Source organism: Pantherophis guttatus, chromosome 3 (assembly GCF_059756535.1).
Source record: "Pantherophis guttatus breed Tessera chromosome 3, ASM5975653v1, whole genome shotgun sequence".
Classification (NCBI taxonomy): Eukaryota; Metazoa; Chordata; class Lepidosauria; order Squamata; family Colubridae; genus Pantherophis; species Pantherophis guttatus.
Window position 1 is genome coordinate 161796387 of NC_142065.1, and position 22156 is coordinate 161818542.

Consider the following 22156-nt stretch of genomic DNA (forward strand, 5'->3'; position numbering starts at 1 on the left):
AAGTCCCAAATACTTCACTCTTATGAATCTATCTCATTAAAAATATTTGCCCTATAAAATACCATTTGAAGATGCCATTTCTGAAGCAACACTCTAGAATTAACATATTTCTAAGCTTCCCATTAATTCCTATTCTAACTCCTAAACAGACTGCTTTCATATGAATTTGAGATAAAGCTTTCAAACAACATTTCTGGAAAATATAAATATGACAGTAGTAAGAGAAGATAATACAGAGGTGCCAGGTTCAAAAAAGAGTTGGAAGAAAAAAGGGAAAAAAAGAAACATAAAATCAACCTACTGAGATTGTTATGGCACTGTTCCAAAATGGCATTATTTAAAGGAAATTCCAGTAATTACATTGCACAAGGAAAGGCTCATTTCTAAAGCATCTGTTCCTACATTGTAGCCCATTTTGAATCCTAATACAAGAACTATCCAGAGCTTTCAGCAATAATGGGACCAAAACAGTAAAACATTTGGGGAAAGGGAAAAAAAAGAAAAAAAAAGAAATAGATTTTAGCAGTTTGAGGGAGTTTTCTAGTAATCTAAAAATTATGTCAGTGCTTAAATTAATATTGGGTTTAACATCAAATAAAATTACTTTTTATGAAATATTATTTTGAATAAATAGTACATAAAATTCAATTTCAAGCATTTAATCATTATACCGACTTTCCATCTACATATTCAAGAGTTTCCAGTTAAGACTGACAACTTCCAAAGTCAAAAAGTAGGGTTGACTTAATTATCCATTCATACAATGAATTTTTTTATATAACTATAAAACTGTATTAACGTGAGTTTTGCTCTCTTGGCTAAACCCGAGTTATAATTTAAAATATGTCATATATGACTATGTCATTCTGAGTTTTAGTTCAGAGAAATTTCATTTGGAAATCAAGGTTTCAAAAATAGTCACTGGATTTCAGTCTTACATTTTTAAACGGGCAACACCAAATAGTATCAAAAAAATTTACATCTATTGAAAGAAACAATGTTCACCAAATATGAAAACTTGAAGATGCCAACTTGTAATGGCTGTTTCACATATATATCACAGAGTTTTTACAATTGTCACATGACAGATATGTGAATCAGTAAAGATCACAAGGATCAGAAAAATAGCTTCTAAATCATGGCTACATAATCAGGACATAAACAGATTCTACCCAATTACAAAAACAGGATTCTATCCTTACAACAGAATTGTTATTTAAGGATTTTTTCAAGCTAGTCATTGAGTTCACTTTTAAGGTTTATGAAAGCTTCCAGACAGAGATGGAATTAAAACACACATCCACCACACATGCTATTTTGGCATAAAAACTCTGCATAGATCAGAAACTGAGTTCAGATTCCAGATTTCACTCTAACTTACTTCAGGTTATAGAAGTCCTCCGGAAAGAGAAAAAAAATTCTGCAAACAGAACAAAGGTATCAGTACAGTACATTGTTATAGTGCCATTGATGTCCTTGTTAGACTATTTCAATTAGGAAAATGTTGCCTATAAAAACCATAAAAAAGGGAAATTTGAAGGAAACTTGTCTGCAATTGCAATTTTGCCCAGAATATCAGAACTCTATAGATTTTCTTTTGTTTTCTTTTAAAGTTCATTTGCTCACCATATTTGAAGTGCCTGTTGTGCTTTAGCTGTGCTTTTGAATAGAAAACCATTTCCTTCAAAACTCTTTCAATTTACTAAAAACACATGATCAAGCATAAAAGCCAATAACTGAGGATTCCAAAACAGATCAAAATTGCTGGAATATTTTAGAGTCCAAGTCTAAAAACTGGAGCAGTCCTAATGTGGCATTCAAGAGAGTAAGAAATTTCAATTAAGAAAAAAAGATCTAAAACATTATGTGATTGCTTGCACAATAGATTTAAAATCAATTTGATGCAGAACAACATTAACCAATTGTAAAACTGATTAATACTCTGAAGCAGTTCCTGGTAGCATTCTGCAATCAATTATTCCCACATTATCAGATAAGAAACGCAGACTGAGAATAGATCACTGTCTTTAGAAAGTAAAACACAAAAAACTAATATTAAACAACATAATTATAATTTAACAGCAGAATCCATGTTGTACTTTTTAAATCATTTATTGTATGATGTAAGTAAGGCTATATGACTGAATATATTATGGACTACACTGAAGATAAAAATTTGCAAAAGCTTTAAGTACTACTGACACTGAATCGTGTAAAAAAGAAAAGGGTGACAAGCAGTTAAGTTATAGCTATAGTTACAAAAAAAAGTAAATGTGGCATTTAATCTGTTCTAGTATAACAAATGGCTTGTAGCTAAAAACCACCTAAAGAAGGTGCTTCTGTATTTTCACATTTGCTTTCTTCCACCTATAAATTTCTAAGAGAATTTGCTGATACCCTATTTGAATGCAAAATTATTGCAAACAGTAACATGTTAAAACATCTTCTATCATTTATTGTCAGTTATGTAGAATGATAAGAAACCTATTTAAATCTGTATGCCCCAAAATGGGATCATCAATAGAGGCCTGGGCAAAGTCCTGGGGGCTAATAATGAAAAGGTGAAAAGACACCTTATAGAAGAACCTTATAGGTAAAACAGTTCCTTCGTAGATATTTAAAACATGAAAGATAGTGCAAATTTAACACACTAGTATCACAACACAAATTAACTCCTTGTATTCTTTTAGTTTTTTTTTTCTAAAAAAACTTGGCACACAACATAAATGTGGAAACAGGAAAAAAGAAATCATATATTCTGGGAGAAGGGAGGGAAAGCAAACTGGCCAATTTTGCCCCCATTTAGCTAGTAATCTTTCTTAACTCTCCTCTTTTAGGCTTTAACTTACTATAAAACAGGCCAATGTTTCTGTGCCTGTTACTTCTTAAAATTAAATAATTCAAATACGTTATTAAAAAAATAATATATTTTTTAAAAAACACTGCTCATGGCCAAACTGACTGGAAGGTTGCAATTATTTCAAAACAATTTTCATGCACTTCCCATTAAAGGAATCGGAAATAAAGAACAGCTTTGTACGTTTGGTTTTACTAAATTGTGTCACATGAACTTTTAACAATATTGTGCACAGGGGCATAGAAGCTTCCCTTATGCTCCTGTTTGATTCTCCCGTCTCTCTTCAAGTGCACACGGAAAAAGAAACTAGACAAAGTTTCCTGGTTTCCTGTCTTTGCTTTCAATAGGGACTATTGTGCTCTCTGAATTGTTCTGCTGAAACTGAAGTCTGCTCCCCCTCTGTGATGAAGAAGGCGCGTTGCTTTGCTGGTGATGGAAAAAAGAGGAACCCGGATAATGCCCCATGACCTCACTGTAAGTTGGGGGTGGTCCTTCCATCCTTCCATTACTGCTATAATTGGTTGCACTTATTCCCGAATTGCTGCTTGGTGGGCAAGGGCCCGCATTATATACTGAAACATCTATCAAGTCGCTGTCAAATATAGTTCTGTTTGGTGGTGCCCTCACGGATTCTCTGTTAAGTTCCATCTGTTGTTCTGGATCCCGAAGCTGCAGAGTGCAGGGCCCTTGGTATGGTGGTGGCTCTTCACCATCAGAAAGAGAGATTGTAGGAGGCAGATCAATCTCGTGCTGCACATAGGGATAAGTTGGCTGGAAGCGACTGAAATGTTCTCGCTGCAGAAAAGATGGAGCGGTAAATCTGTCCCTGGAACGTGGGGCATACATAATCTGCAATGTAAAGCAATCAGTATAGTCAAACCTAAAAAAAATTCAGAAATGCATGCAACATTTTGAGTGCACACATACATACAAACACATTTTAAAAAATCCAATTTGGTGTTGAAACAATTTCAGAGGGAAAAAAGATTCCTTAGGAGATCTTATTATTATTATTATACTGCTTTACAAAATTATCTAAAAGCAGAACAATTCCTTAAGAAAGCATATTCCAATGTAATCTTCCAAGCACTTTCCATAGTATTTGTCAATACAGTATTGCAGGGAAACTGAAGTTCAGGTAAATGTGCAACCACAGCAATCAACTTTCTCTTCCTTCTATAATACTTTTTAATTCTGAAATCTACAGGTATATGCTTATAGTTAAGAGCAGCAACATAATTGCCACAATGCCACATGTGACTTCCATACTACATTGCTTCCCTCTCCATTAGAAAATCAAATAATTGAAATTTCAAAATAAGAAGGAATCCCTGGTGATCCTTTCTGTGGCTTACCTCTGAAGGTCCTTGTCGAGAAGATGAGCTGTCAGAAGGCCACAGACACCCCTCCTAGGACACAAAGAAAAAAAAGAAAAGCTTCAGCATTTAAGAGCTACATGCCACTTACATGTGTGGGTTTTACAGGTAGTCCTCAACTTACCACCAGTCACTTAACGACTGAAGTCATGATGGACCTCCAAAAAGCTACTTACAACTTGGTTTTGAAGTTCTGCAGCCTCTCCTGTGGTCACATGACCACATTTTGGACGCTCAACATCTTACCTGCATTTACACCCATTTGCAGCACCATGTACTCATGTGACCACAATTTATGAAGTTTTTCTCGAAACCGGTGCTTATTTCTGCTTTCCAGAAAAAACTGCCCAGCAGTAATCAATGGATTTGCTTAATTACCATCATGTTCACTTGACTGCTGCAGAAAATTTCATAAAATCATGTCTGGTGATATGGTGACCTGCTTTATGACCATTATGACCTGTAATTGCCAGGGTCAATTACTGTCATACATTCAACATTAGTGCAGAATTTCTACTGAAGCATACACATTTCAGATGTAATGTCATGGGGATGGCATTAAAAACATATTGGCAGGTCATGTTTGTTACACTATTAAATGTAAGTGGAGTAATTATTATTATTATTATTATTATTATTATTATTATTATTATTAGTTAATCTTTAGTGAGATTCACAGCCTTTGAGGCTGATTAATAGCTCAGCAGCTCGAGTCCTAACCAAGGACCTAGGAACTGTTAAGGTATCGTCGGAGGATGTAAGCTGTTCCGAGTAAGGTGGTTTTTTGTAGAGTCAAAATGTTCAAGTCTGGCAAATTTAGAATTTCTAAATAGCGGGGTAGCCCTTTGGGTATTGCTCCAAGGGCTCCAATTACAATCGGGACAACACACGATTTCTTTTTTCCACAGTCGCTCAACTTCAATTTGCAAGTCCCGGTACTTTGTGATTTTTTCTTGCTGCTTATCTTCAATTCGTGCATCACCAGGTATTGCAATGTCAATGAACCACACTTTTTTCTTTTCAACTATTGTTATGTCAGGTGTCTTGTGGACCAAGTGCCTGTCAGTCTGAATCCTAAAGTCCCACAAGATCTTGAGTTTCTCATTCTCTAAAACTTTCTCAACCTGATATTCCCAGTGGTTTTTGCTGTACTCAAATCCAAACTTCTGGCACAATTTCCAGTGAATGATTTTAGCAACACGGTCATGGCGTTGTAGGTAGTCAGTTTGTGAAATTTTGCTGCACCCACTAATCAGGTGGTCGACTGTCTCATCTTTCTCATTGCAGAGGCGGCATTTGCTGTTGGTGGTAACATGTTGAATTTTTGCCTTCATGCAGTTTGTGGCTAGGGCTTGTTCTTGAGCTGCCAAAATAAAGCTTTTTGTTTCTTTTTTCAGTACTCCTGATCTTAACCAATTCCAAGTTAGTTTCTGGTCAGCTTTGCCTTCAATACTTTTCAAGTATTGGCCATGCAGAGTTTTGTGTTTCCAATTTTCAGCTCGCTGCTCAATTACTTCTTTCTTATATTCTGCTTTTGTTTTAGTTATCTTTAAAAGGCCTCCTTTATTTACTTCCTTAATCATTGGTTCTTCACTTTTCTGGATGTAATCATTCAAGCTGCATTTTTCTTCTTCCACAATCTGCTTTACTTGTAGGACTCCTCAACCACCCTCTGCTCTTGGTAAATATAATCGGTCAACATCACTTTTAGGGTGCAAGGCATAATTCATTGTCATAAGCTTCCTTGTTTTTCTGTCCAATTGTCTAACTCCATCTGGGTCCATTATTATTTATTTTTATTTATTGATTGATTGAATGATTGATTGATTGATTGATTGATTGAATTTGTATACTGCCCTACTCCCGAAGGACTTAGGGCAGTGAACAGCCAAAAGATAAAACACATATAATACAAATGTTAAAAAACCATTAAAATACAATTAAATAAACTGGCCCAGAGAACAAAATTTTAAACACCCCACATTTACAAGACAAATTTAAAATTTAAAAAATTTAAAAACAGTTTAAAAGAGAGGTTAGGCCAGGCCGGCCTGCTGGAATAGGAATGTTTTGAGGTCATGGCGGAAAGCGCGCAGATCCGGGATCCTCTGTATCTCCAGGGGGAGCTCGTTCCAGATGGCAGGTGCCCCCACAGAGAAGGCTCTCCCCCTGGGGGCTGCCAGTCGACACTGTTTGACCGACGGCACCCTAAGAAGCCCCTCTCTATGGGAGCGTACTGGTCGGTGAGAGGCTACTGGTGGCAGAAGGTGGTCTCGTAGATACCCCGGTCCTAAGCCATGGAGCGCTCTAAAGGTGGTAACCAAAACACTGAAGCGCACCTGGAAGACCAACGGGAGCCAGTGCAGCTCGCGCAGGAGGGGGGTCACATGGGAGTGCCACGTCGTTCCCATAACCACCCACGCGGCCGCATTCTGGACCAGCTGGAGCCTCCGGGTGCTCCTCAAGGGGAGCCCCGTGTAGAGAGCATTATTGCAGTAGTCCAGGCGGGAAGTGACGAGGGCATGAGTGACTGTATTTAACGAGTCCTGATCCAGAAAAGGACGCAACTGGTGAATCAGGCGAATTGATAAAATGCCCTCCCGGCCACAGCCGTCAAGTGCTCTTCTAAAAGACAGCTGTGAGTCCAGGAGGACACCCAAGTTGCGAGCCCTCTCCATGGGGGTCAACGATTCGCCCACAATAGTCAGTGATGGCACCAACTGACTATATCAGGATGTTGGAAACCACAGCCATTCGGTCTTGGATGGGTTGAGCCTTAGTCTGTTTCTCCCCATCCAGATCCATACAGCCTCCAGGCACTGGGACATCACTTCAAGGGCATCATTGGGGTGGTCCGGGGTGGAGATGTATAGCTGAGTGTCATCAGTGTACTGGTGGTACTTCACCCAAGAGTTGGCCCTTGTATCTTCTTAGAATATGAACATGTTTCTGGAATTTTCTTACTTTGTGCCCTAATAGCTTGAGTGTCCCAAAGGTGCTTTTTCAAGAGGCAACTGTTTTTTCTTTGAAGACGTTTTGCTTCTCATCCAAATAGCTTCTTTAGCTCTGACTGGATAGTGGGGAAGAAGAAGCTGAAGAAGCTTCTTCAGTCAGAGCTGAAGAAGCTTCTTGGATGAGAAGCGAAAGGTCTTCAAAGAAAATCAGAAAGTCCAGTTGCCTCTTGAAAAAGCATCTTTGGGACAACCATGATCTGAATGACTGAGAATCTCCACAAACACTGAGGTGAGTGTGTTTTGATCTAAGGCCTATGATGCTAAATCTATATACTTCATTTTTATTTCTTATTCAAGCTCATAACATAATTCAGTTGCAACTGACTATAAGCACTGTACATTCCAATCCCCAAATAGAGTAACAAAATAGAAAGTATAATATAATTTAACCAAGAAATAAGATAAAGCACCATTTAATTCGTGTGTGTGAGAGAGAAAAAGAGTGGGAGGGAGGGAGGGAGGGAGGGAGGGAGGGAGGGAGAGAGAGAGAGAGAGAGAGAGAGAGAGAGAGAGAGAGAGAGAGAGAGATTTCATTTTTCTAACCAGTCTCTAAATACCTCCTAGAATAGCTAGGTCTCAATGACTGTCCTAAATGCCATAGGATTGATGCTAATCTAATCCCTGTGGGAATGCTACTTCACAGAAGAAGAAAAGTTTCCTTTATAACCCTGCTTATAACGCTATAAGGCTACTTTAGAACAGGGATCCCTCCCTTCCAATATAATTGGACAGGAAATTCTGCTGTGCAATATCTTCATTAAAGAATCATAATTAATGAATAAGTACAACAGGTTTCAGGACAATTGTTTGCAGCAATTCCTCTATATATGAATTTTTCCATGTAATGCGGAAACTACAGTGTAACGGAGGCTTGGGCACACTATTTAGTCATAAGGATCATGAGAATACGATCTTCCAAAGCTTTATCGAAGATCCTGAAGACTGCCTGGTCAATGCGCTGTGCAACATGATTAGAGAGACAAGGTAATTCACTGTTTTCCCCATGCTAGGTTCAGTTCCACTGATCTATTTTGCATACAATTTTGATATCATCTTGTTTAGCATCATATTCTTAAATTACACTACTCTTGGAACTTATCCCTCAAATACACATATACACTCACAAAACACATTGGTTTTTTTTCTAACAAGGCTATAGGTCTTTCTCCACTGCCAAGCTGAAGTGCTCTCTACTCAAAGTATATCAATCTATAATTAGCAGTCCCCACTGCTGATTCCTATCCTGCATCTATAGCCATTCTCTCAAGTCAGTACTGTCATTTGACTGTCACTGAACTAAGCCTAACAGATTTTTTTGCATTTTGTGGCTGCCCTTCATTGAGGCAGAATAAAGCAAAATATATTACTTTAAAACTTGTACTACCAATCTGTCTCACTCATGAGATGAGAACAGATGTAATGTCATGGGGATGGCATTAAAAACGTATTGGTAGGTCATGTTTGTTACACTATTAAATGTAAGTGAAGTTGGCCCTTGTTTCTTCTTAGAGTATGAACATGTTTCTGGAATTTTGCTTTTCTAAGTTAAGCACCTTAAAAAAGCCTAAAGAAAGCAGTAACAAGGTGAGGTGGGTAGCACCATCAATAACAAGAATTTCATATGCAACATGCAACATTTCTGATCCAGTCACTGTGAAAACTAAATCTATACAAATAAAAAGTTATTATAAAGATCTCATAGTATTTTATACTCTTATCTCTTATTTAATTTATGTCTCATGTTTCTGTATAACTATCATGCAGTCAGGAAATAGTCAAACATTTTAAGCTATTTACATGTTTAAAAGATGACATAATTTTATTTTAAATAAAGACACTTTAATCTTTATATCCACCACCAAGAAAGCACTGAAGCAAGTGCTTCATTCTACTGAATATCTTAACTCAGCATCTTCACTTAATGTTTATTTGGCTGAAGAAACTTTGAATTAAGACCCCATTTCCTGAATCCATAAACTTGCTACAAACTGTCAAACATTCCAACAGTGACAGAATTAACAAAATTACCCTCATGAAAAATGTGTACAAATGCTTCTATATACACAGCACTCTGTCAATGTACTCTCTTCATCTAGGATCTGAATCCAACTTTTAATTATAATCAATGGGAACTAAATTGTGGTTAATTATTATAAATGCAATGGTTGTTCAGTTATTGGGCTTATAATACTAGAAATGCCATGAATGTCCAGAGTCTTTGGATACGAGATGGGCGGCAAATAAATATTATAAATAAATAATGTGAAAGTGAATTCAAGCTGATATGGAGACTATTTGTAGCTCAGGATTGATATGAGGAGCCTTTGGTGCTCACTGAGGTTGGTTGTTTTCCTGTAGACATTTCATTATCCAAACTAGGTAACATCATCAGTCCACTCTCAGCTGAGAGTAGTATAATCTTGGGAAAAGTCATGTTCTTATTGGTGCTATGTGTCATGCACAATCCAGGATACTATTTTTCCCTTTGCAGGCAAAGCATTACATACTGTTACAAATTCAAAGTGCACATTATGTTTGTTCTAGATAAACGCTGGAAAATGTTGTTCTAGTGATATCTGCTTTCCTCCTAACATCAATGTTATTGCCTGTAGAAGTAAACGTGCCTTGTTTTCCTTATTAGTTAAGACTGTGTGCTCTGTCTCATGTGAAATCCAATGTGCATACAAAATACAAGCCCTCTAGAAAACAGCAGGAAGCTACTGTCACGTCAGTCAAAGCAGCAGGTGCCAAAGATCATCAGTGTGAATTTTAGTAAAGGGTGAACATGGATAATATAAAAGAATTTGGGAATTTGGAGCCAATGGATTTTTAAATTTAACTAAATTTAGGTTGCTACATTCTACAAATAAAAAAAACATTAATGCTGCCTGTATTATGATTATGATTGATAAAATATTACTACTTCTGCCTAAACCACTATATAAAGTAAGTCATTCATGAACAAAAATGAAAAGCACGACTTGGCCGCCAAAATCACTAACATGAGATTTGGAAATTGATTTAAGATGTTCACTAAAACAAACACATTTGCTGAAAACCATTTATTTAATAGCAAAACACAGTGACAACTGAAACATTCAAATAAATACAATTTTATAGAGTATAGAATTTAAAAATAGGTGGGAACAGACTTCCATCAATTAATTGTCCCTTATAATTACTGTATTTTTCGGAGTATAAGACGCAGCTTAGTTTTTGGGGAGGAAAATAGGGGGGGGGGAAATCTGCCTACTAGGTATCATCAGGCTAGCATCCTTAGTCTGGTCAGCTTCAGCACATTAATTTGCTGGTTTTGAGCATGCACGCTTTTTATCCCCTGCTTGAGGATAAAAAACACAGCTTCTAAAACACAGCTGAGAGTTGGAGGGAGCAAGCAAAGTGCGTGGAAGATGGCTAGCATCGTTAGGGCTGAAAAAAAAAGCTTCGAAAAAGCTACATTCAGAGTATAAGACACACCCAAATTTTCAGCCTCTTTTGGGGGGGGGGAAGGTGCGTCTTATACTCTGAAAAATACGGTGTTGGTATATAGAACATGCCAGAATGCAGTTGCTGGGTGCAATTTGTCATTCCATGCCCAAACAAATCTGTGATCAAATAAGAATTCTCTCCTTCACTATTTCCTTTGGATGGAGATTTTCTCCACTCTCTGCTATTCTTCAAGTTTACCCTTACAGAATAATTCCTCTTTAGAATCAAAATTCGATTTGTAACCATTTCTCAGAAATAAAGCAGGTTGTACTTTTAGCACACTGTTCTTCTACGTTACACAGGATTATAAATATTAATTCAACAATTCATCTGTTAAACCAACATACGATTTGTACATTGGACTAAAATAGAGATGAATGCCAATTTCAGATATGAGTATTTATAGGTTAAAGCTTTTGAATCACTAACAAAAATGGGCATGGCTCATCAATAGAAATTTGCATACATCCTATCATAAAGATTTTCTTCAGCTATGAAGCACATATCCTTGCCCAGCATTAATATTTGTAAACCCTGGATTATTTCATCAGTCTTTAAAAGTGTGTTTTGTATGTGCGTGTCTCACAAAAATATATTCACTGTAACACATAAAAGTTGTTGCATTCACCAATAAATGGTTTAGAGTATTATTTTTAATGTTATCTCTAGGTGGCAGCAAGAGGTCTTAAATACTGAATATTACTGTTGCACACCAAAGCCTTTTGTCCTAGATACTGTCTAACCCTCCCTTGGGGCAGAGAAGAGACCCATTTTATTTCTTTAAAAATATTTCTTTGAAATGTACGTTCATAATGCATTAAAATGGACAAGGTATTCTAAGCACATAGTTTGAGAAAAGTTGTATTTCACCGGAAAATATATAGAATCACATAAACACAAAGAAATTAGAAATGAAAGTGAAGTTTGCTGAAAACCTGAAAAAAAATCTGAAAACACTGGGAAAATATTTTTCCAAGATTAGAATTTTATGTTGTCTGTTTTCTTAAACAATGAGGCAATATATGTTTTTTTTTCTTGCATTTTTCTCTGTAATGTTTTCAGAAGTGGTTTTCCATTGTCTCCTTGCTAGGGCTGAAAGTGATTGGTCCAAGGTCACTCAGCTGGCTCTGTGTATAAAGTGGGACTAGAGCTTGTGGTCTCCCGGTTTCTAGTCTGATACCTTAACTACTACATCAAATTGGGTCTCTTATAATGCTATATAATGGCTAAAGTTGTAAGGCTTCTGCCAGGCAGACATTCATGTAAACAAATATCCAGCAGTAATCCAAACTAGTGAGTATAGTGTCAGAAGGAAGGATGAGGTCAGAACACTCATGCCTTTACTCATATACTGATTCAATGCACAAATGTCTAAAAGTGATTTTAAAGAAAATGAAAGGACCGGTGAAAGAGCAGTTTCACATCCTGTCCTCCCCATTTCCTCTCTCAGCTGAAATCTGTCCAATTCTCAGCAACTGCTCTGAGGAAATGTGTGTTCCTCTCTTTTACCTTTCTACTGCTTCACCATCCTATTGCAGAACTACCCCTACTCTTTATCCCATCATCTAATACAGTATTTCTCAACCTTGTTAAATTTAAGAAGGGTGGATCTCATCTCAAAACCCAGAATTTCTCTAGTCAGCATGTTGACTGGGAAATTCTGGGAGTTGAAGTCCAAACTTCTTAAAAGTTGCCAAAGTTGAGAAACTCTGATCTAATACCACTCAGAGAACTCTGAAATTCTACTGTACAAAGCCGACAAGGAATCTAAATGGACTAATAGTTTGCAACCACATAGGGCAGCTTCTTCACATGATGATTATTCAAGGTGGTCTGCTATAAGCTTTTCACAGTATAGCTGTAACGAATTATGAATTTATGGGATAGGAGGAAAATATATGCATTTTAGCTATTCATAAACCTGCAGTGATGTAAGACAGAGTTTCCTTTAAAAACATTAATGTCATACCCTAGCTGAATCTATGGGAATACTTTTATTTCAAATGAAAAAAGGTTTACATATACTTTTATACATAGCTAAGAAGTTTGCAGTAGCCTTACACATTATTCATCTGCAAATTTTCTAAATTTAATAATACAATCTGCACTGCCACTATTTACTTACTTACTTACTTACTTACTTACTTACTTACTTATTTATATTTTATTTCTTAACTGCCCATTTAACTTGAAGATGGGCTCTGGGAAGTATATAATTTAATCAATAAGAATAAAAGGTCTATGCAGAAATTTGGATTAGAAAGGAAACAGATTTTTGGAAGTGTGCATGGATACACACATGGTGACCACCCTAAACTAAACATGTCATTTTCTTCTATGCAAGCCCAGGAAAAGATGCAGGTTCTTTAAGGACTAGCTGTCAGGCATTAGGAGCCATCTGTGTCCCAATTATTATTTTCCCCTATGAAACTAGATTGCTGCAGTGGCCTAAAATAAATACACACACAGCACATGAAACCACACACATTCATTAAAATGAAAGCAGATTGTCCTTAATTTTTAAAGGTTTGTTTTTTAAGGAAACAATTATGTCTGCTCAAACTTATTTTTCCTGCATCAAGATATTTTCCAGAGGGAATAAACTATCCTTTCTTTAACCTTTGCAAGAGTTTAATTAATTGAAAGAGCAGTCAAAACAATATATTTTTGCCTTTTTGTTTTATCTACTTCTGCTTTGTTTTTAAAAAAACAACTTTGTTTAAAAAAAAAACAAAGCAGAAGCTGGTTAAAACAAAAAGGCAAAGTTTCTTCTATTTCATATATGGTGTCATTTCTATTTCTGTTTTTAGCAACAGTTGACATCTTTCTTTGTTCATTAGGCACACAGCTTTTATTCACAGAAGACAAATTCTCATTTGGGACTGAGATTAAAAAATAAAGCCTCAATTATGCATAAAACTTGCTTTTCTCTCCAATTAGTTCACTATGCTATAGGAACCTCACAGAATGCCTGTCCCAAGTCTTTTGGGTCGAAGCATGAGATTGCAAACAAAGCCTTTTTAAAAGCTGTACAAATTGATTGATTTAAAAAACAGCAAAAATATTAGCTGATCTTTAATAATCTTGGAAAATTAAGTAAGAGTCTAATCTGGTTAGTACAGACCAGGGCTATAAGGTAAACTGTAAAATTAAAAAGTGCATGTAAGGCACTGGCAAAACCATTTCCATATAGCTGTCAAGGAAACAGGATCAATATATCCATGAAGTCATCCGATTGCTGATTTCATCTTTACCTTCAAAGCATTACTAATATATAAATACCGTCCATGTCTAGTCATCAGTTCCAGGAAGGTAACCTACCTCCCAAATGACAACATATTTTGCTATATCAATTAGCATAAAGTGAAAACCAACTTTATGAAATAATATGGAGATCCATCAGAGACTATTGCTATTATTTCCTTCGCTTAGCCCTGAACTGCCGACAAGCAAGAAAATTAGCTCTTGCCACCAGGTGTCCCCAAGATGTACTGAGGATATAAATCCAACAGGAGCTGAGGTCCTAATACATATGGAGTGTGCCAAGTGAAGGAGATTAAGAAAACTGCTACAAAAGCATTGCTTCTTGTACCTAAGGAAAGTGATATGTAAAAATTTAAACTCACTGGTTGTAAAGAGTCCTCTTGCCTCCTGCTTTGGCTCTGACGACTGATGAAGGACCTTGTTGACCCCTTATAATGATTCAGCAAGCAGATGATCACTACTATCATAACAGTTATCACCACTATGATGATGATAATCTGAATAAACTCTAGTTCCGCTGTAAGGAAAAGAAAAAAGATATAATTTAAAGCCAGAAACAAGAAACAGCAAAACTCCAATAAATTTTCCAATACATATAAATTGCACAATGTGTCAAAGAAAAAAAAAATTCTGCGCAGTAATGAAAATATTCCCAAGACGCAGAAGAAAAATAATTGTTTATGGACAGTTAAGTACTAAACAGCACTGAAATAGCAGAGATGAATTGTTTATGTCTTCAGTATTGAGATTTGCTCCTCTTTAAAAGTCAATCCCCACCCTGCTTTGAGTTTTGATCTGTACACATCTTACAATTCAATGTAATCATGCCTTCTTTTAGAAATGATTTCATCAAGTTTAACTTGCAGGGTAATTAATGACACAGACCTAGATCAAGCATATAATAAACAGATAAAAAATCTGAAGTGTAATGGGATAATTGTTGTAACATCTAACCTGTTTCCCCCAAAATAAGACATCCTCTGATAATAAGCCCAATCAGGCTTTTGAGCGCATGGCAATAAGGCCAAGCGCTTATTTCAGGGTTCAAAAAAATATAAAACAGGGTCTTATTTTCGGGAAAACATGGTACATATACAATTCTTATTGCATTTAGAAAGTATATAGTAAGCATACTCAAAGTAAGCCAATAATAGGACTGTGTGAAAACATATCCTTCAAGGCAGAAAGAAAGAGACAGATATTAAAATACTATTTATTATTGCAACAGGTCATATACCTCATGCTATGTAAAGAGATAGCAAAAGTGGCCAAAACTGATATATTCTCATGCTGTTTTGTTAAGTTGTACCTTTTTAAAATATTCTATAAAGCAAAGAAACACAATCTTCATACAAATGTTTCCACAAATAGTTCTAAGGATTCTCCTCTGGCTATGTAAAAACATGCTAAGTATTACATATTAGTAACTAAAAAAAGAACAGATCATAGAAGAAAACCATTCTAACATTCTACTATTATTATTGCTATTATACTCATACGTGCAACCAGCTATTCCTGCTATCATTTTATAATGATAAAGTGCCCTGAAGACATTTCTGTTTCAACAAGCAGGGCTAGCATAAACATCTAAATTCTATGCCAAGGTTTTAGCAGATATACTAAGTTGACTCAATTTATTATTTACTGTTTATAAAATAAAAAATAAAAAAAAATATTATATGTATCTGAAATCTTATTCTGTTCACCGCCCTGAGTCCTTCGGGAGAAGGGTAGTATAGAAATTCAATAAATAATAATAATAATGGAATTAATAACTAGAAGGATTTGGTTCAAGAAAAACAAATCCTTAATGTACACTGCTCTTATTAAAGCCAATAACCACCAAAATGATCAGAGATTGCCTTTGCTTGATTTGTTTTGTTTTGTTATTTCAGTGAAACCATGGTGATGAGATATTAATCTAGAAAGTCACTGTGGTTTTTCAAAGTCACAATGCCCCTAAAAAAAGACTTCAAGATTTTTTAAAAAATGCCCCTGGGCATTATGTTTTCCTTTTAGAAGACATAATTGCTTTACACGCCTTGGATTCAATTACAGCATCAATTAAAATGATGGCACTTTGGGACAAACGTCGCATCATTAATCTTGAAGAATCACACCTTTAGCTGTTAAAATTAACAGAAAAAAGCACATCAATGACTGATAATGTACTTGTTCATATGTGTAAGAACTCCTCAAAATTCAAGTCTTTGTTTGCCCACATATAGACTAGAATTCAGCCACTTTTCAACCAAAACATGCCTTTGACCATTGCCAAAATACTCTGTAATGAAAACAATTATAGGCAAAATGCACAATTTTGGTAACATGTTAAATCTTATAATCTCTTGCAATAGGTTCTGTAATTCATAAATATATTCAGTTTCTCAAGAGGAATGTTTAAATGCAAAACATTCAAATTAATTATAAAAATAATTATAAAAAAGTACAGAGAGTGTATCTGCATTTCTTTTCTTGTAAATTGGGATTGGTAAATGTAAAACACAGTGAAGTATTTTTTTTTCATTCAGAATTGCTTCTAATAATTTGGGAAAGAATAAGAATTAACATCTTTAAAAAGTATTGGTCAACATCCTCTCTATTAATAGTGAAAGGTATAAATGGGTTAGGACTGAAATGTTGAAAATGTTAAACCTAGCAACATTTTCAATAAAGACACATGTTCTAAGTTACATTTCTTAAATAGACTACACAGTGCAGGAGATCATATTTCCCTATATATTGTCAGTTATTTCCATGCTTAAAGCAACTTTATGTACAGTTTGAAGAAAAATACACTGATCATTTATCCTTTTCTGCTTTACAAGCTACTTTCTCACAATAATCTGTATTAGCTAGATACAATTTCAATCCAGCCAATTACAGATCTCTATTGCTTTGTTCAGGAACTTTATATGCAACTATACATTTTATTTTTCTACAGGTCCTTATACTTTTAATTAGTGACAGGAAGGTACAAAATGTTCCCTTTGATTCTGTATCCTGTAAGCTCTCCCTCGGCTAGAAGATAAGTTTCAGTTTTAAAAGCAACTATCTCTGAACTAAGGGATTTCTGAATATTAACTAATTTAAAGGCCCATAACCCAACAGTTGAGCCAACTGCATTATTGTGAAACAGACATGAGTAATTTTAATGTAGTTAATTTAGCTTTCCTAGAAATACAGTGATAGATGGAATACCATTACTTCTGCATCTGCCAAATGTGTAGCTTTCTAAACTAAATCAAGAGCTCTGAATATTTTTACAAAAGAGCATTTCCTCTTTTTACAAGAAAGTGTTTCCTCTTTTTGTCTGAACATTACCATGATACACAAAAGCTTATTTAATTGCAAGTGCGAGAAGGGAGGAAGAGAATCTCTAGCCCGGGAAATTTGGGTTACAAAATAATTGGTTTTCCAAATTATAAAGAGATGCTTTGGTCCTTTCTCTCCTTTTTTCTTATCAAACTCAAAATGATCCATTCAGTAAGGAAACATCAGCTTAAGTGTAAAAACGTATTGATCGTGAATAATTCTTCATTAAGGCAACAATGTTAGAAAAGACTTACATTTGCAAAGATTTGCTAAAATATCTGGTGGCCTTTGGGAAAGCAGAAAAAAAGTGAAGCGGAAAATAAAAAAGTAAATAAACGAAAGGCCAAAGATACAAATCAAGATAATTCTTCTAGATAACCGTTTTGATGATACTCTAATACATTTTTGCACTGCTCCTTGGTCTATAATAAATATAAATCCTTGATATACATAGGCTTTGTCACCAATAGGCATGCATTAAAGAGGAAGCAGTTTGTTGTTGTTATTGTTATTTATTTATTTATTTATCCATTCATTCATTCATTCAGCTGCCGTTATTGTAAACAGGGACGACTAAAACGATTCTCTGTCTGGGAAAGCTCTCCCCTGGGTTCCTTGCCGACGGCCATACAGTCTGGTTTTAATGCCCAGCTAAGTAAGCCCAGAGCCTAAGGAGAGGCCACATTGCCCATTTCTGAATTAGGGACCCAGATGGGGGTACCGTGTCGTTGCCCAGACATATGCCCAGAATTACAGAGAGAAATAATTACCGGACGGAAGGTAGCACCGAGGCACTAGGACAATTAAAAGCAGCCTTTCAGAAGAAATTTCAAAGCGGGGACGCTACGCGAGAAAAGAGCGCGGGGGGGGGGGGTTTGCTGGAATACCTCTGTGAAAAAGCAGGTCTTTCAACCGAGCATCTTTCAAAGTGGTAGCGTTAAGCTCCTCGGCGGGCATCCTCGGGCTCTTCTCCGCTCGAGTGGGAGCCCCGCTGCGAGCAGAGGAGCATCGCTTCGGACTTCTTCTTCAAAAGCTATGCTCGGCCGGACTTCCCTTTGCTCGCTTAGGCAGCGGCGGCGGCTCTCCCGCCCTCCAGACGACGGCAAGCCGGCCTTTAGACGCTACTCGGCCGAGCTGCTCCGAAGCTCAAGGTTGCCGAGAGCCGCTGGCCCGGAGAAAAAACCAGAGCCCCGAATGGGGAACCAGGGAAGGAAGGCGGAGAGGAAGAAATGCTTCTCGGGGGCCTTTCATGCTTCCCGGACGGAGGCGGAGCCCTCGAGACGCCTCTCGACCGCCCTAAAAGCCACCGACCGCGGGGCCAAAGTCCCCGCCGGCAAGACAAGGCAACAGCCGACCGCCTCAATGAGCTCGCCGGGAAATAAACCGCGCGCTCCCCGAGTTAAGAGCCACCCGGTCGACAAGAGCCCCGTTCGGGTTTTTTTGGTTGTTGTTTTTTTAAGGCTGGGGAAGGGAGGAGAGGGGGAGGGAAGTTGAATAAGGAGTGAGGGGAAAGGAAGGCGAAGGCGACGCCGCTCTTACCAACTTCCCGCCCGCGACCGCCTCGGCTGCTTTCGGCCAAAGCTCAGCGGAGACTTGGCGAGCTTCTCTTTTACCTTCCGCCTCTCTCCTCCAACGCGACGTGCGTCACTCCGAGCCCCCGGGGCAGCGCCGGGATCGCAGGAGCCGCTCTAGGAAGAGCCTTGGCGGGACTCCCTCCCCGCTCTCTGGCTATTGGGAAATGCTTGCACGTGTCCTCCGTCGCCGCCTGGGCGGCACGCGGCTGAAGCCCCGTCGCTCCCAGCAGCTGCCGTTCGTTGCTAAGGCGAAGATCGCGGCAGCCTTCCGTCGGTCCCGTCGCCCGGCCGCTGGCCGGTTTCTGTACGAAACGCTTTGGGAGCTTAAAAAAAGGATAGTTTGGCTGCCTGCCAAGCTTTGAGGCAATCTTTTTGCCTTACCAGCTTTTCAAAAAAAAAAAAAAAAAGTGTGTGGGTGTGTATAATAGACGCAAGTGTGTTTCGGTAGAATTGTGAATAAAATGTATAAATCTGCCTACCTACGTATTCCACTCTCCAGTTTGGAACAAATAGTCACGACTTCTTGTATGTAATTATATATAGTCCTCTCTGGATCATAGACTCACATGTAATGACAGCCTAAGCCATTAAAAGTGGATCTCTGTGAACAGCCTCATTTAAACGCCGTTTAACAGCAGATAAAGAAATGATTTGGATTCAAACATCTAATCAAGACACACAGCTGTCATTTTTCTTAGTATAATCTAACACAATTTGTGCCAAGTTCTTAAGGGGAAAAAAAGCAGCATAGCTATATAATACTCCCTGTTTTTTAGACCTCGGGAAAGTATAGTAAAAGGTTTGGTACCATAGACTTTTCTCCTACAATGTCGAAAACAATAGTTTTGAATAAGCACAGAAATTAAAGCAACATACTGTTTTTTACCAAGAGAGGAAAAGTGGAAAAATTATCCTACAGGAGGGTCAGAGAGATTTGTAACACACTACCACAGCACCATATCCATCTTTTTAAAAGCATATTGTTGTTTATTAGCTTTGTGAGATCTCTATCAAGTTGGGGAGAGGTGGAGAGAGTTGAATAGAAAGAATTTTTGAATCACAGACTTCTCAAGTATTCAAACAGGCAGTAGCATTATTGAAATAATTTTTTCCTCATTATATTACCCTTTAATCATCAGATAGTTAACATAAATTATAAGGGGCCAAGCCAGGGGTGGGTTGCCTCCGGTTTGGACCGGTTCACAAGAACCAGTGGGAGGGTCCGTCCCCTGCCCCATATGTCTTCATAGGTGATCTGTGCGTGCGATCCCGTTGGGAACCGGTAGTAAAGATAAGTAGAACCCACCCCTGGCCCAAGCCCCTATAGACTAGATTTAAGTGGTGTCATAAGGAACTACCAAGGGATTATCCTATGGCAGGAAGGGGTCCAGGATATGAAGATCACATGATGTGTGACTCCAGCCACACTGGCACATATCCCTTAGGCATTCATGCATCGCAGGCAAAGTGAGCCCTGAAAGAACTATCTGTCTGTCTGTCTCTCACGCACACACACGCACACACCAGGGGTGGGTTCTACTTACCTTTACTACCAGTTTTCAACTGGAGCGTGTGTGCGCAGATCACCAAATCTGTGCACACGCAGGGCGGGTGGGTGGAGCCTCCTGTTTTTACTATTGGTTCTCAAGAACCGGACAACCGGGAGCAACCCACCACTGACACACACCCATACAAATTTCTCCCTACTTTCCACTTGATCATTTGGGCATTAATTTACATCTACTGGTCTTTAAATTCTGTACATATCACATGAAAAAAAGTTTTGGCAGTTGGGAAACGAACTCAATCTATCAGTGTCTTATCTTGTCTTTTCTCTTCTCTTCTTATGACCAGGGGAAATGGAAGTCAGATGAGGTTATAAAAATATTTTTTACTTTTCAAAATTTATAATGTTTTAATGGGGTGTAGTAAGAGGCCTAGTCAGGTGCCAAGGAATGTCTCGAGGGGTCCAGAGTTTTGCAAACTCATTACAGTTGATTGCAGGGCTAGATAAACAAAAGATGAGGAGGAAACATTTTAAAAGGAAATAGAAATAAATGTGACTGTTCCTCTTTTTATCATTTCAAATAATATTTTAGTTTTAATGTGATTAGGTGTGAGCAAGTAAACAGATGGCACCAGCTTGAAGATTAAAAACACAAGCCAGAAGAAATAAGTTTGGAGGAAGGATTTAAAATGAAAGTCGTGTTTAGGCATCTATATTAACTCAGCATTAAAGCGTCTTTTAAAAATGATATTAATAACTACTTTAAAAACTAACATAATTTTTTAAAAAAATCATCTTTCCAAGGCTTGACTTAAAATCTCATTTCATAGATAAACACAGCTGTGCTTGATCCACACCATCCTCATGGATCCACCCACAGGCTATATTCTTCCATGAAATGCCTCATCTGGCTGAAGCCATTAAGCTTTGCAGAAAGAATGAACTCCACCCTTTCAAAAGCTATTTTAAGATTAAGATTGAGATGTATCCACATGGGCATGGAAGATCAAGTTTTAAAATCCTATTTTATCCACGAATAGCCTTCACTTTTAGAACAATTTACTTCATTTATAAATACAGAAATGAAAAAGACGTTCTACTTACTATCTGTCAGAATTAGTAAAATTTAATTTGTAAATTTGTACTGAAAAGTTCTAAGCTTTGCGAATGAGAATAATACGCATGCACTCCGTATTTTCAAACTTCACAATAATGTTGATATATATGTGGATTGGAATTACTTTGGAAAAAAAATCTGTACAACACATATTGTCAGCCTGATTTCCTTGGAAGGTTATACCGTATATGGCAGCCTAAGTCCGTGCAACAACCAAACCAAGAGAGTGGACACAAACAATCAAAGACAGATGGACAAGCAATCCTTCTGAGAAGTGTTAGTATATAATCTCAAAGATTACAGATGCTAAATTCTTTACCAAAGAATATATTGAATGTATAGTATATATTGAATGTTTACATAAAACATTTGTTTAAAATAAAGAAGTACAGTCTACATCTAAATATGCTATTAGAATTGTGAAAACATACTGAGAATATTTTAGATTCCTGACATGGGCCTAAAGCTACAACCCAGTTACATATTTTCTATTCACTATTGCCTCCCCAACATGAATATTTTTCTCTTTAGAATTGAAATAAATGTACAAGTACCAGTAGTCTTCAACTTACAATAGTTGTTTAATGATTTCAAAGTTACAATGGCACTGAAAAAAGTGACTTATGACCATTTTTCACACGAC

The 22156-nt window shown here is 37.2% G+C and overlaps 1 protein-coding gene across 5 annotated transcripts in view; it reads right to left on the reverse strand.

The window, feature by feature from the left end:
* Positions 1-643: 643 nt before the first annotated feature.
* LDLRAD4 (low density lipoprotein receptor class A domain containing 4) overlaps positions 644-22156 on the reverse strand; it is a 260918-nt gene continuing 239405 nt past the window's right edge. For 2 of the 5 annotated variants that reach the window (XM_034429402.3, XM_034429403.3), the window contains exons 5-7: positions 14363-14517; positions 4213-4266; positions 644-3706 (exon numbers count right to left, since the gene is read on the reverse strand). In XM_034429402.3, the coding sequence (XP_034285293.1) occupies positions 3164-3706; positions 4213-4266; positions 14363-14517 (752 nt within the window). In that variant the 3' untranslated portion in view covers positions 644-3163. Of the gene's footprint in view, positions 3707-4212; positions 4267-14362; positions 14518-18202; positions 19479-22156 lie in introns of those variants that run through there. The other 3 variants (XM_034429405.3, XM_034429406.3, XM_034429404.3) reach the window with 3 other exon arrangements.